Source organism: Lynx rufus, unplaced genomic scaffold (genome assembly GCF_022079265.1).
Source record: "Lynx rufus isolate CCGP_SWC_20201006 ecotype Redwood Valley unplaced genomic scaffold, mLynRuf1.p SCAF_5, whole genome shotgun sequence".
NCBI lineage: Eukaryota > Metazoa > Chordata > Mammalia > Carnivora > Felidae > Lynx > Lynx rufus.
In genome coordinates this window covers 8,838,425-8,853,786 of record NW_025814867.1, presented here as the reverse complement: position 1 = coordinate 8,853,786, position 15,362 = coordinate 8,838,425, and the positions used below count along the sequence as shown (strand labels likewise).

At 43.3% G+C, this 15,362-nt stretch overlaps 1 protein-coding gene across 2 annotated transcripts in view; it reads right to left on the bottom strand.

Annotated features, from left to right (window-relative positions):
- Positions 1-1,259: 1,259 nt before the first annotated feature.
- Positions 1,260-15,362, bottom strand: part of CTNNB1 (catenin beta 1) — a 40,222-nt gene continuing 26,119 nt past the window's right edge. Inside the window, exons 2-16 of one of the 2 annotated variants that reach the window (XM_047098679.1) lie at positions 14,599-14,659; positions 13,939-14,166; positions 13,467-13,720; positions 13,103-13,341; positions 12,813-13,014; positions 11,354-11,498; positions 8,191-8,294; positions 7,774-8,112; positions 7,350-7,508; positions 5,508-5,627; positions 4,768-4,918; positions 4,561-4,682; positions 3,578-3,638; positions 2,330-2,550; positions 1,260-2,024 (exon numbers count right to left, since the gene is read on the bottom strand). In XM_047098679.1, the coding sequence (XP_046954635.1) occupies positions 2,342-2,550; positions 3,578-3,638; positions 4,561-4,682; positions 4,768-4,918; positions 5,508-5,627; positions 7,350-7,508; positions 7,774-8,112; positions 8,191-8,294; positions 11,354-11,498; positions 12,813-13,014; positions 13,103-13,341; positions 13,467-13,720; positions 13,939-14,166; positions 14,599-14,611 (2,346 nt within the window). In that variant the 5' untranslated portion in view covers positions 14,612-14,659 and the 3' untranslated portion in view covers positions 1,260-2,024; positions 2,330-2,341. The remainder of the gene's footprint in view (positions 2,025-2,329; positions 2,551-3,577; positions 3,639-4,560; positions 4,683-4,767; positions 4,919-5,507; positions 5,628-7,349; positions 7,509-7,773; positions 8,113-8,190; positions 8,295-11,353; positions 11,499-12,812; positions 13,015-13,102; positions 13,342-13,466; positions 13,721-13,938; positions 14,167-14,598; positions 14,660-15,362) is intronic. The other variant, XM_047098680.1, reaches the window with a different exon arrangement.

Below are 15,362 nucleotides of genomic sequence, written 5' to 3'. Positions count from 1 at the left end.
TCCTACTCGTCTCTAAAATCTTGGCATTTTGTCGGTCATGCACTTCCCCCCCTGTATTTTCGATTCTTCCGAATGGCTATCAGTCCCTCCTTTTCACACTGACCTCCAGCGCTACCTCTGAAGCACGGTTCGTGGTCTACAGATCACACTTGTCCCGTGTTCTGTCTGCCTCTGTGCCAGCACGCGATCCCTGTCTCCACCCTTACACTGAGGCCGTGACCGCGGACACAGCGAGTCTTCCGTCTCACTCTTCACCTGTGTCTTGGCTTTTTTTGGCCCTTTGTACTTCTAAATACATTGCAGAACCACCTGGCTGAATTAGATTAACTTTCCATTTTTTAAATAGAACTTCAAAACCATAATGATGTCAAAGTTCTGAAGATGTTTTCTGATTTCAAGAATTTCTGTAAGTGAAACCCCCTGCTGTGCTATGTTAAGCTGCTTGCAATACTGGCCTGATTCTGTCACGAACTGGAAGGAACCTGAAACCAACCACCTCACCAGGTATGGGATTTCCTCTCCAATCCCAATCGCATTTTAGACCACGGTCTAAATGCGAACTTAGACACAGAACTTCAACAAAGAGGAAGTGAAATGTTTATCTAACAGCCATGATCTTAAATGAAAACGCGCGGTAACTCAGAAACAGCTCTCCCTAAGCACAAAACACTTTCACTCTTTTTAAAGACCAAAACACAAGTCTTTACAGGTCTACAGACTCCGCCCTGAAGGATGAACTAAGCTTGTCAGACCTACCGCCAGGATGACAGGATTCCCTGGCAGACAAGTGAAAGGCGGCTCATTCTGGTCTCTCCGATTATGTTTAGATAAACATCAACACTTAAACCACCTTCATTTTTCAGTTCAAAGTGGAGTTGAAGGAATTCCCCTCTCCCCATGAGTCACAATTATGTGAAGGTGCTTGAAATCCAAATCCAGGTAGTTAATTCATTATTACCTTCATGGGCAGGAACCATTTGATGGTAATTGGAGTGGGGGAAGCCTAGCTTATCTGGTTTTCAGTTTTGTTCTGTGTAGCCCAGACTCCATCCCATGCCTCTGAACGGAGGTTTCTGGTGCAGTTTAACCCAGGACCAAAGGAACCTGGCACATGATCCCATCTGGAGGTAAGGCGCTCTATTTCACTAAACCTTAAAAATTACTGCACCAGGTTTGTTTTCCTCAGGATGAAGCTGAATAAGCTAATAAATATCCTCACAAACCATTCAATGACAAGGAAAAAAAGGCTGACACAGTCGAATGAATTAAAAGTTTAATTCTGAACCATTTTTATAACCGCATTTTCTCTTGAAGCATCGTATCACAGCAGGTTACAACAACTTTGGGATAAAAGGCAAATGGTAAACTGTCCAAAACAAGGTTCCAAATAACACCTCTTACTGATTTACCCTACCCATACATATCCCAAATAAAGTTTTTGATCAAAAACATGAAATAGATCCACCTGCTTATTTTAAGCATATTAAAAAGGAAACTAATTGGACCATTTCTATTTGTCTATTTTATACAAAAAGGCTACACAATGTTACACTTTATTCAGATTACAATTAGAGTGATTATGAATTAGTGTTCTACACCATTACTCAATTCTTAAAAATTAGAAATTGCTGTAGCAGTATTCACTATAACTTAACACTACGAGAGACTTAAAAAACTAACAGTTACTGCAAAAAAAAATTAAAGAGCTACTTCAAAGCAAGCAAAGTCAGTACCATTACAGATATTTAAAAAAAAAAAAATTTAACAAGCAAGGCTAGAGTTTGATAAATTCCATATCTTGTGATCCATTCTTGTGCATTCTTCACTTCTTGAGTCACTCCCAAAATCCATTTGTATTGTTACTCCTCGACCAAAAAGGACCAGAACAAAAAGTTTACTTCAATTGTTCCCATAGGAAACTCAGCTTGGTTAGTGTGTCAGGCACTTTCTGAGATACCAGCCCACCCCTCGAGCCCTCTCAGCAACTCTACAGGCCAATCACAATGCAAGTTCAGACAATACAGCTGTATAAAGAGAGAAAGGCTGCTATTAATGTTTAAAACAGCAAATGTTACTCATTTGAGTATTAAGTTGCAAAGCTGTGGCAAAAAACATTAAAGTTAATAACTTCCACACATGACCACTTAACAACCAGAAATCTGAGAACATTCAAATGTTCCAAGACATCTCCTTTCAAAGTACGTATCTGTTCCTGTGGCAGATTTACAAATAGGCCTAAACCACTCCCACCCTACCAACCAAGTCTCTCTGAAGTTCTGTAGGCAGAGTAAAAGTATTTTACCCAAACTGGCTTCTTTTAACGTCTTACCTAAAGGATGATTTACAGGTCAGTATCAAACCAGGCCAGCTGATTGCTGTCGCCTGGAGGCAGCCCATCCATGAGGTCCTGGGCGTGCCCCAGATCTGGCAGCCCATCAACTGGATAGTCAGCACCAGGGTGGTGGCCACCCATCTCATGCTCCATCATGGGGTCCATACCCAAGGCATCCTGGCCATATCCACCAGAGTGAAAGGAACGGTAGCTGGGATCTACAGGAGTCGGGGGGGGGGGTGGCAACAAAAGGGGCAAGGGACACAGAGAAAGAGGAGACAGACATTAACAACACTGAAGCCTGGGCCTTCGATGTCCGCGAGCTGGTCAGAAAGCAGGCCTTTCTAGCCTCTTCAGCTTCTTCAACCAAGTTATTACTCAGTGCCAGGCCACCCACAGGGCTATAAAGTCTGTTTCCACCAGAGGCAGACCAGCAAGTTCTAACCACACCATCAGCTTACCACGGAACATTCTGTGTTTGCCTCGGCGGAGACATAAAACCCCTGAGGGGGACAGCCAGCAGTCTACTACTGCGCATGTGACCGCCCAGTATCAAGAAGTCACAGGCAAGAGATGAAAGCAAAAGCCAGGAGGTCTGGCGGATGTAATCTACCTGTTGAAAAGTCCAGTGAAACAGAAGCACTGTGAAAACTCAAGCTGTTGTTTCCAGTGAAACTTTTACATTAAGGGCTGACATTACAGATCTGCCAACAGAAGATGCCTATGAGCTTTAGTGGTCTAATAATTAGGAAAAGCCAGATGAGATAATAAACACAAGGTGAAGAGCTGTATTTACTCGCAGTGTCTGCCACACTCCATCTCCATTACCCAGATTTGAATGAGTTTTCTGGAAAACCCCCACACTAGAATGATGTAGACCCACCCCAGATCTGAACCTGGGGCCACAGTTCCCTCTACTCTCGCTTCCTGGGTGGGCTGTATGGATGTATAGATTCTCTGACCAAAAAAAGCACGTACAAAGGCAACCTGTGATATGTGTCACTAGTACTGGGCGTCTGCAGTACAGGCTATTTGTTAATGTCATCTGCTCGTTGTGGGGCTCAAAATTCCCCAGGCTCTGAGAAAGATACCGCTGCCGACTCTGGAATTTCAGAAGTGCCTTTAACTGCTGCCACTACTTTCCTGCCAACGCTGGTTTCCCAGATGAGCAAACCAGCTTTTCTGATAAAGCTTAACTTGAACCTTAACTTGACCTGGAGTCAATCGGAAATAAGAGACACATACCATCCTGACGATATCCAAGGGGCTCTCCCTGGGCACCAATATCAAGTCCAAGATCAGCAGTCTAGATAAACAGGTACAAGGCAAGGAAGCAAAATGAAAATTCTGAACTTAGGTATAGTGATATTTTGAGAACACACTTATTTTCACATTATAGAAGGAACAAAGAACGCACAGAAATACTTGAAACTCTACCCTCAAAGATTAACTACCGACACCTAAAGCAGCATGTTTTGTCATTGCACACAGCACTAAAAATAGTCACTAATTTATTCTTTCAAGCAAATATAACCGTAAACACAATCGTCAAAGTGTCTACCCCCAACAGGAGTTGCTGACAAACAGAATATTCTACATGAAAGAAGATTTTTAGCTTGAACGGCTGGAAGGAGACTATGAGAGGAACAGGCTTGGGGAAGTTCAGAGCTCAAGTTGGAACACGTTAAGACTGCCCATTAAAAGCCCAACTGACAAATTACTCACTGTTTGGCAATCTGCTTTTTTCTTCTCTTTTCTTTTTTTTTTTGTAACCTAACAATCTATAGGCTCTCTTTCCATTCTTATAATCCACTGTACAACTATGTAACATCACTGAATGAACTTCCAGGGTGGTTCTAATGTTTTAAGAACACCTCTGTAATGAGGCCGAATGCTGAAGACAAATTCACAGAATCAATAAATTAACATCCAACTACAGTATTTAAGAGGGTTCCTCTTTCCTTAAAAGGAAAAAATTCCTTTTTGAAAAAGATACTTTAGCCGGATAACTTTTTCATCCGTCTCCCTCACGAATTCTAATGTCAATAAGCAGTATGACTTGTTTGTTCTGAATAGGCCGATTCAAGCTGTGGTTCTTCCTCAGCAGCTGCTAAGGCAGCGCAGAGAACGAATATTCAAGCCAAGGACACAGGCAAGGCAAATAAACGTGTACAAGTATTTGCAGGGGAAGCCACACGCTACCGAAGAAACGCGTCCACACGGCCTACCTCATTCCAAGCCATCGGCTCCGTTCTGAAGAGAGAACTGGTCAGCTCCACCGAAAGCCGCTTCTTGTAGTCCTGGGGCTTGTCCTCAGACATTCGGAACAAAACAGCAGCTGCGTATGTTGCTGGGAGAGGAAAAAAGGCCCCTGAGGAAAAGCTGAGGCTTTCTGGTGTGCGCCGGCTAAAGGTTCTGGTTCCGTTTCGACTTACCCACACCTTCGTTTCTGGAGTGAAGGAGCTCCGTCAGGGGAGCCGTGGCTCCCTCCGCTTCGATGGCTTCCGCAGCCTCCTTGTCCTGAGCAAGTTCACAGAGGACCCCCGCGGCTACTCTTTGGATGTTTTCAATGGGAGAATAAAGCAGCTGGGGAGAAAAACACAAACAAATCCGAATTAAATCTAAAGGAGGAACACGGCAGGCACCCCACCGGGGCGCAAGTATTCCCAACTCAGAGAGAAGATGGCCTTTGCGCTACGGTGTTAAATCCTATTCTCTAACTTCCTGTCCTCAGGCAGCTGGTTGATGCTCGGAGCACTGGTTTTCCAGAGCAATTTCAGCCTCAAACTCTCTTCTCCAAACTCCCGGATTGGGCGATCCAGGAGGTAGCTGGACGCCTGTGCTCTGGCAACTGTGACCGGCTCTCCTCCCTCCAAACCTCAGCACCCCTGAAGTGGAGTATGAAGTCTCTCTCTTCTTCGGGCTCTAGTCCCAGTGTGTCCCCTACTACCCAAGAAAAACAAAGGGACTTTTAATAAAATAAAATGCACTCAACCGAAAGGACACTACACACTGAGATTCCAATTGTCATGCTCTGGCAAGGGGCATGAACAGAGCATGTTGTCATTTTGTAACTGGAGATAGTAGAGGAAAAACTGCCCCTAACTTGGTCCCTAACTTTCTCAAATTTTATGGACACATAAAATCTAGACTGCCTCACATAAAACCAACATACCTGCACAAACAATGGAATGGTATTTAGTCCTCTGATTACGATTCGGTTGTGAACATCCCGAGCTAGGATATGAAGGGCTCCGGTACAACCTTCAACAATTTCTTCCATACGGACTCCCTCCTACCAAAAGAAACATGGTTAACAAACAGGGCATTCTCATCTCTAAAGTTTATAAACTTCAAAGGCTTTCTGTTCTGAGTCACAATTCCTAAGCTGATTATTCACAGTATACACCCAAAGTTCCCCAGAATTTGCAATGAGTCTAGGAATGAAGGAGGATTCCAAGAAGTTGAACGTCACTGGGGGGGAGGGGGCTCCTGATGGCACTAATTCCAAGTTGTACCCTTCCCCACAAACACATACAACACACAGGAATTACAGCTTCGATGTACTCCGACAGTCAAGACACCAACTTTAGGTAAAAGGAATACATAAAGATACACAAAGATGGGAAAGTAACGTGCAGACTGACAAATGCTTTTCTTCCACATGCTCCCTCTATTTTTGTATATCTATGTGTATTTCATGAAAACCTAGCAAAGTTTTATCACCAACTGCTAAAATTCTATTGAGCTGTCAAGTGGAAAATCCACTCCTCACCACCTCTAAGACTATCTGACTGGTAGTCTTAAAGAAGAAGGAAGTTAGCCTTTGCAAAATGTTCAGTACTGTTTCCCTGTTTCTGAGTTTTAAAAAAGGTTAGAATTCGGCTTTCATAAACAACTTGATTTTTATAAAAACACAAGATACTCCTTTCTTCCTAGAGAAAAGATGTAAAATAAAAGGTACCTTTTGCATTCTTTTAAGCCACCTCATGGAGACAGGCCAATACCAAAAGTAATGAATGGAGAAAGCCGAAGCCCAGTAATGAGTGCATACACATAACAACTACCAATAAGAGATTCCCAAAATCTGTGCTGGTAGGCTCTTGTTTTCTTTTTTTTTTTTAATTTTTTTTTTCAACGTTTTTTTATTTTTATTTTTGGGACAGAGAGAGACAGAGCATGAACGGGTGAGGGGCAGAGAGAGAGGGAGACACAGAATCGGAAACAGGCTCCAGGCTCCGAGCCATCAGCCCAGAGCCTGACGCGGGGCTCGAACTCACAGACCGCGAGATCGTGACCTGGCTGAAGTCGGACGCTTAACCGACTGCGCCACCCAGGCGCCCCTACTCTAGGCTCTTGTTTTCTAAAGTGACCTAATTAAATAAGAGAAAGCTCTTTGAAGGCTTGAATCTTAAAATAAATTCTGAGGAATAAATTCTACAGTGTCTTCAGATACTGTAACAAAGCTAGTTTTTAAAGACTGCAAACCTGACATGGAAAGCTTTAGGTTGAGCTTATGGGTAAATGCTACTACTACTTCTTGAAATTTCTTAGTATTCTTAGGTCTGTGAAAACAGTTTAAACCATCCCTGGAAGAGACAGTAAAAGGTATGTTAAATATTTACAGGCAAAACTCATGTTACAATGGGGAATAAGAGGCTCTGAAATCAGATGGACTTGGATTCAAACTATGGTTCTGCTGCTTCCTAAGAAGGTGACCCTTTGTACGCATTAAATGAAAACACTGCAAGAAGCACCTAACCCCACAGCAGTACACCACACCCTGCTCTCTTTGTAAGACTGACGATGCAAGGAGAGGTCAAAGGCAACAGCACTAGGGGCCACATTATTCCTGATCTTCTCTGCAGCCAGGGACAGGTCACAGTTTTTTTAAATCATTAGCAAACAGCCCCTCAGGCTAGAAGATCAAGGGAACCAATGACCAAAGAAGTTCAGGATCCCATGAATTTATGCATTCCTTTTAAATAGCCGGGTGTCACTGCTAAGATTTACCTACCACAAACTGCTGCTGCGTTCCGCCCATAGATGTGCGGCGCTGGGTATCTTGATGGGCACGAACCAGCAACTGAACTAGTCGTGGAATGGCACCCTGTTCACGGAGAGGTGCGTGATTTGCTGGACAAAGGGCAAGATTTCGAATCAATCCAACGGTGGCCTGTAGATAAGAAGAATAAAGAGCGGGCATGTAACTCAACAAAATCATTTTCTTAGCCTAAAATTCCCACCACACTAAATCTATTGGGATCACCTGAAAGTAGCACAGACTTCACAAACGCTTCGGAAGCCCACCCCGGCCACACTTCCTATTTACTAAGGAATAGGATTCGTACTTGTTAATCCCTCATGCCTAGACAACCATCCAATAACTAGAGGTGGTTCATGTCCAATTCTGCAACCTACTATTGTGACAGACAGTTTACCTTTATCAGAGGCCAATGGGATGGTGGGTGCAGGAGTTTAACCACAACCGGTAGTCCATAGTGAAGACGAACAGCATTCTGGGCCATCTCTGCTTCCTGGTGTCGACTGGTCAGATGACGAAGAGCACAGATGGCAGGCTCGGTGATGTCCTCCCTGTCACCAGCACGAAGGACAGTACGCACAAGTGCCTCTATACCACCCACTTGGCAGACCATCATCTTATTCTTATAATTATTGCAAGTGAGATTAGAAAGAATTCCAGCTGCACAGGTGACCACATTTATATCATCTGAGCCCAGAAGCTGAACAAGGGTCCCAAGAAGACCTTCCATCCCTTCCTATGGACATAAAAACAAATGCTCAGTACATATTCATCTTAATTCTATCACCAAGGCACTGGCATATTGAAAATTTACCTGTTTAGTCGCAGCATCTGATAGATTCCTAAGAGTCCAAAGACAGTTCTGAACGAGACGTTGACTTGGATCTGTCAGGTGAAGCCCTAAAGCTTGCATTCCACCTAGAATATGAAAAAAGATCTAAGGCAATGGCCATTAGCTGGCAATTCCTATCAGCACTAAGTGTCTTTTCTAATCTTAGAGGGTGTCCCTCTTCACTGCCAAAGCTTAGCCCCTCTAAGTCCTTTATTTATTTTCATTTGTTAGGATGGCGCTCAGTTTCCCCTTCTTTTCCCATTCACCTCGACTAGTGGTAACTTCTGTCAAACACCCAATGTGGAAAAAGCCTTCTCTATCCCCACTCTCCTCCTTACGTAATTTTACTTTCGTCCATTCAATCATCTCAAAAATATCCACCTAAATAAAATCAGACCATTTTGAGCTGGAGCTGTACCAGTGAGCAAAATATGGCACGGCCCCTTCTCTCATAGAGCTCATTCATGGTCTAGCTGGAGGCAGACAATAAACAAATATACAATTAATAAGCTGAAACTACACAGTGTGTCAGATGGTGCCAAGTGCTATCAGGAAGAAAACCCCACGAGTGTCGTGGGGGGGGGTGCCCTACAATTTCAAGTAGGGTGATTAGGTCACCTCAGTGTGAAGGTGACATCTGCGCAAAAATATGGAGGAGGACCAATCCTAAAAGGTACTGGAACTCCAGTTTATTACCAGGAACCGTATGAAAATGACGGACTCCAAACCGTGTGACCCAACGGTTCATAACCTTCTGCCATTCAGGACCCTAAGGAAGAGCATTTGTACTGGCGGTGGAGAGTAAACGGACGCTCAATTCCTCACTCGCTGGCTTAACTTCACCCATCTCTCTCCTACTGAAATCCCTTCCGAATGTAGTGAGATACTTTCCCTTGTCTCCTTGTTCATCTCTTCAGGTCTGTTTTATTTTTCATTTTAGGTAGGCTCCACACCCAGGGTGGGGCCTGAACTCATGACCTGGAGATCAAGAGTCGCATGCTCGACTGCCAGCCAGCCAGGTGCCCCTTTTCGTGTCTCTCTTAAAAGTAAGTCTACCTCCCCTAGGAGACAAGCGTCATCCCTATCTGGCTGCTTCCTCCCAGCAGCTCCGGCTACTAACAGAGACCTGCACACGGCTGATGCTCAAGATCTGCTCCATGCCTAGATCCCCCTCCTCTACCTTCTCTCCTTCACAGATTTCATTCCCTCCCTTTACTATTCACACGAACAGGGTGGATTTGACCCCAAATGTCTCATCAGAATACCCCGCAGACTTCAAAAACACGTAGACCTGCTCATTCGGCAGGTCTCGGTAAGAGTCCACGCAGATGACTTTAAGGCATGCCCCCTCTTCCCCCCCTACACTGAGAGGTCAACTCCCAAATCTCTAGCCCCGTCTCCCCCTGCATCTCTGTGCCATACATAATCCAGCTACCTACTGGCCTTTCAGTCACTCTATCTCAGCTTCTTAAATTACCTTGTTCCAAAAATTAACCAATTCATTCTGGTAGCTCCATTTAGGATGTTCTCCCCACCACAAATCACTTCTGGTTGCCCTTCAGCCCCCAAGTGATTACATTTTTGGGTGCTATCAGAAGCCTCAAAACAGTCATCCTTTCTATTTTTCATACCAAAACAGAAGTTTGTAACACAGCTCGGTGGCCTGACCTGCTTGCTTTTGGTCAAACTGTCATACATTGTTAATATTAATAATCCAAACACCTCACTGTGATGCGATGCCACTGCTTAACAGCCACTAATAACTTCTCATTATCTCTAAGACAAAGGCCAAATTCTTTAGCATAACCTTAAGGAACCCTTTAGAATTTGGATCCCACCTAGCACTGCAAACTGACCTATTCTACATCTGTGGTTCTAAAGCTAGGAAAAAAACAAACCATGAATAAACATACATGTTACAGGGGCCTAGAAATGTCTTGCAATATATGGCCCTTGCCTAGCCTACATCAACCTCATCCTGGGTCCTGGGCTACTCACCCATTATTCATTAAATTCAAGTTACACTTCCTCTTTAGCACTTAGAACTCAACAATCTCTTTCTTACCATCAGGACATAGCATAGGGTTCTTTTCTCTGCCCGGAAAACCTCTAATCCCCACTTCTCATATGGCTAATAGGTACCTTCTCGTCCTGCAATCTCATTTTACATCCCTTTCTCAGAGAAGCTCCTCTCTCCCCTTTAATTCTGATCACTACTTACTGTTCCTTTCTTCTCTGATACTCATTCTAAGCTGTTAATGCCCCCATTTTTTGCATATTTTTGTCACCCTCAACAGAATGGAAGAATAAACATAGGGACTATATCTGCTTAGTTATCTAGTATATACCACGTGCTTATTCCAGTGCTTAAGACATAGGTGCTGAATGTTTTCAGAACACACAAGTGAACATCAGAATAACCTCGCTAACTTTTTAAAATAATAACCTTGTCATTCCACTCCAAGGATTCTGATTAAGTCCAAAACTCTGCATTTTCCTCAAGTACTCCTATTTCTGGAACGGCTGGGCCAGAATTTCATCCCCTTATTCTAGATGAATCCAGCCACACCTGTCTGTCTCAGTGCCAGCCAGCTATCCTGGGCAACCATAATGCCCCTTTCTCCCACAAATTCTCAAATAAAACTACTCTCAACAAGTAAAAGAGGTGTTACTAACCCTACACTTCATTCCAGGTATTTTCTTCTATTAAATGCTTTCATATTTTTCCCCTTCCAGTTTTGATATGAAACTTGGTTTGAGAGTCCAGGTAGATACTGCTAAGTGTGTTACAGAAAGAACTGATGCTGGGTAGTTGCAGAGTAACTGTATCCTCATGATAAAAAAACAAAAGGCTGTGGCTGGTCCACCAATTCCTCTCCTTTGCTACCAACACGCACAACAGAAACTACCAAGTATTAGCCATCATTTTTGATGGGTAATAACAACTCTGCCTAAACTGGCCTAGGCTTAAACAGCACCAGTGCAGGTGTTAAGCAACACATACACTTTAAATGCGGTCTTGGCTGCAGACTGAATAGAACCGTCTAGTTTCAGCCCATTAAGGTCAAGTTGTGTTACCCTTTTCCTAAAACAAGTAATCAAATTAGAACTGCCAGATGTTGCACACGAGACTGAGAATACTTACCGGCTTCTACAATAGCTGGTTTATTACTAGAGCAGACAGACAGCACCTTCAGTACTCTGCTTGTGGTCCACAGTAGTTTCTCGTAAGTGTAGGTCCTCATTATATTTACTAAAGCTTGAGGTCCACCACTAGCCAGAATGATCAGCTAGAAAGACACGTATATACTGTTAATCACAAAATTGTCATCATATGCCCAAGAAAACAACCAACCTATTTTTATTATACAAGCATGTCAGCCAGCTTGCCACTGATCTAAATGTATTCCCAGACCCCATTATCCAGATTCCCACACTGGGGCCCCATTTACCCCCTCCTTCTACAGGATTCCACTCAAATTCAGGTATCCCAATACTCCCAAGAATAGATCAACTCTGCCCCAATTTTCTTCCTCCCACACTGATCAGAACAAAACAAAACCACAGAAACCACGCTGGTGTGCGACAGTAATGCCCAGACATTATTGTTGTATCAAAGCGGAGTTGTTAAAAATGTGAACCAGAATGGGCACTTAAAACTCCTAATCCTTTGGCTCTTGGCTGTTTTCACCTTAAAATGAGGTATCATCAAATAATCATTCCTTCTTGCCCTTTACTTCCCTCCATATTCCCACCTCCAAACTATCCTGATTTTCTAAACACAAATCTCATCAGCTCATACCTTGCTAAAACTGACTGCATTTAGTCATTACTCTTTTAACATATTCTACAAGGTCCTGCAGGACCTGCCCTGCTGAGCTCAATAATCTCAACTCAAACCTTTCCTCTTCTTTACTATTGTTTCTAAGTTTATTTATTTTAAGGGACAGAGAAGAGAGCGAGCACATTCAAGTGGGAGATGGGCAGAGTGAGAGAAAATCCCAAGCAGGCCCCGCGCTGTCAGCACAGAGCCCAACTCAGGGCTCAATCTCACGAACTAGGAGATCATGACCTGAGACGAAATCTAGAGTCAGACGTTTAACCAACTGAGCCACTTGGGTGCCCCTTCTTTACTCTGTATCTCTTGAATTTCCAAAACTCATCACTCTTCTCCCTCTGTAGGGCTTTCAAAGGTGCCATTTCCTCTAATCTTCACCTAGTCGATCTCTCCTCACCCTTAAGACCTGAACGCAACCTATCGCTTCCTCCAACAGGTCTCCCTGAACTTTCAAAACAGGGTTTGGTTCACTTATATGCTCTCATTGCTCCTTTACTTCCTCCAAACTCACGAGTTAAATAGTAATTATATCATTTCAGTGCCTATCTCCCACCTCAGAATGGAAGTTCTGAGAGGAGTTTGCCCACTATATCCCCAACACCTAGCTTGATACATACAAACGTTTATAGAAAAAGAGATGTCCAACTTTTTTAAAGGATACACACAAAGGGTGAGGCATACAAAGAATTTGCTAGAGTCCACAGAAGGACATGACATTGGGGTTCCCAATGCTCCATGACAACCACATTCAGAAAAATTATTTTACCTTGCTTTCTTGGTTGCCGTAAGCTAAAATCTGAAGGCAGTCTGTCGTAATAGCCAAGAATTTAACATTTGTTTTGTTGAGCAAGGCAACCATTTTCTGCAGCCCACCAGCTAAACGCACTGCCATTTTAGCTCCTTCTTGATGCAATAAAAGGTTGTGGAGAGTTGTAATGGCATAAAATAATACAGAATCCACTGGTGACCTGGGAAGAAGAAAAAAGCCACATCAGAAATGCAGTGATGGCACTCTTCTCCTTCTTAGCTGTGAGCCTCCTGATCATGTTTTCTTACCCAAGCATCTTCACCAGGGCGGGAATGCCCCCAGACTTAAAGATGGCCAGCAAGCCCTCACGATGATGGGAAAGATTGTGCAAGGTGCCAGCAGTACAGCGAGCTGTCTCCACGTCGTTCGTATTCTGCATGGTGCGTACGATGGCAGACACCATCTGAGGAGAACGCATGATGGCGTGTCTGGAAGCTTCCTTTTTCGAAAGCTGATGGACCATAACTGCAGCCTTATTAACCACCACCTATAACGTACGGGAATTAAGAGACATCATTGGTTTTCAATACTGATACTGGATGGCTATTTTGAGGCTCCTTCCTGGAGAGTTTCCTTCAAAGCAGATCGCGAGCCAGCCTCGTCATTACTGACCTGATCCTCATCGTTTAGCAGTTTTGTCAGTTCGGGGATTGCACGTGTGGCAAGTTCTGCATCATCTTGATAGTTAATCAAATTTACAACTGCGTGTTTCAGCATCTGTGATGGTTCAGCCAAACGCTGGACGTTAGTAGGGTGAGCAGCATCGAACTGTGTGGATGGGATCTGCATGCCCTCGTCTAAAGTCTCAGGGAACATAGCAGCTCGCACTCTCTGAGCTCGCGTCATCGCATACTGACCATCAATATCTGGAAAAGATAAATTCAACACCCGTTATTCCCAATTCAGCATTGTGCCGAACACGCGCTACACCAAACGTATTACCGAAATGTTACCTGAAGGTAACACTGCCACCGCCCCCCTTTCTTGACACCACTTGACACCACTGTTACACACCAACTTCTGTAAGAAGAATTCTCAAAACTGCATTCTGACTTTCAGTAAGGCAGTAATGTAACACCCTTACCAGCCACTTGTTCTTGAGTGAAGGACTGAGAAAAGCCCTGTTCCCACTCGTACAGGACTTGGGTGGTATCCACATCCTCTTCCTCAGGATTGCCTTTACCACTCAGAGAAGGGGCTGTGGTGGTGGCACCAGAATGGATTCCAGAGTCCAGGTAAGACTGTTGCTGCCAGTGACTGACAGCTGCTTTTCTGTCTGGCTCCATGGCCATGTCCAGTTCCATCAGATCAGCTAGAAAAATCCAACAGCATTCGCATTACTGCCAAGGAAATGTTATCTTCATTAAAAAATCTGGGATACGACCCACTGAAATATTGTTAGAAATAGTCAAATGTGGAAGACAGCCAAGAATAACAATGATAGCCAGGATTAGCTCAGTGAGGAAATATCTACACTCTTAGGGAACCACCTAACAGTTACTCACTGAATTAGTGGAAGAATGGTACTGCATCCAGGCTCCAGAAGCAGTCATCCAGACTAGATTCCTGCTGGTGGCTTGTTTGCTATTTCACCAAGCCATTAGGAGGAGTGAGCAGAAAATGGAGCAAAAGGTAGCCTGACAAGTAAGCAGGGAGAGAGTAAAGCAGGGGGATCTGAGCCAGACTGGGTTAATGGCAATGAAGCAGAGCCCCAATTCAGTAACTAAAGACTTGTGATACAAACCTTGGGTAGCCATTGCCCACACAGGATTTTCAAAACCGGTGTATGGTGTGCTTCAGATACCCTAAAAGAGTTAATCAAGTCATTAGGATTTAAAATTTGCTTGTTTTTAGTATTTTTAAGCCACTACGATGGGCTGATAAATACTACGGACCACATCCATAAATAGCCGCAACCCCTTTTACCATGTGATCGTGAAACCCAAACCCCACGGTCTCCTCTATACACCTCAACCACAGCTCCATCATTGGTGAAAACTCCAAGTAAAAACTCCTCTTTAACAAGCACCTCTTTCTAAGTAGGAATACAAATTATAGTTATTCAGGATGTCAAAAAGCACAATTATTGATGCAGATGAAGAAAATTTATAGTGAAAGCCAAGGTGGGGGAAAAAAGTATTCAAAATCAATTCCTCCTTGAGTTCCCAAAAGCGTTCTCCCTTTTTAACTTCTTTCACTGAAAAACTCATAGATCTTTTTGGACAGTGGTTTTAAAAAAGACCAAATTTTCATTAAATGGTTTTTCTTTACTGATACAATACAATGCCATATAAAATACCTTTATAAAGCAAATGGATCAGAACACTGGATTTTAGATCTTTTACTAAGAAGTAAAATTACTTTTCAAATGAAAGTTTGCAACACAAAAAGAATCTTTTTAGTAAATTTTTTCTAGTTCAAATTTATAGCAATGATGTATTATAAACAGAAGTATTACTCACTGGAGTAATGTTTTATCAGTATGAAAAACTTAATCATATACATAAA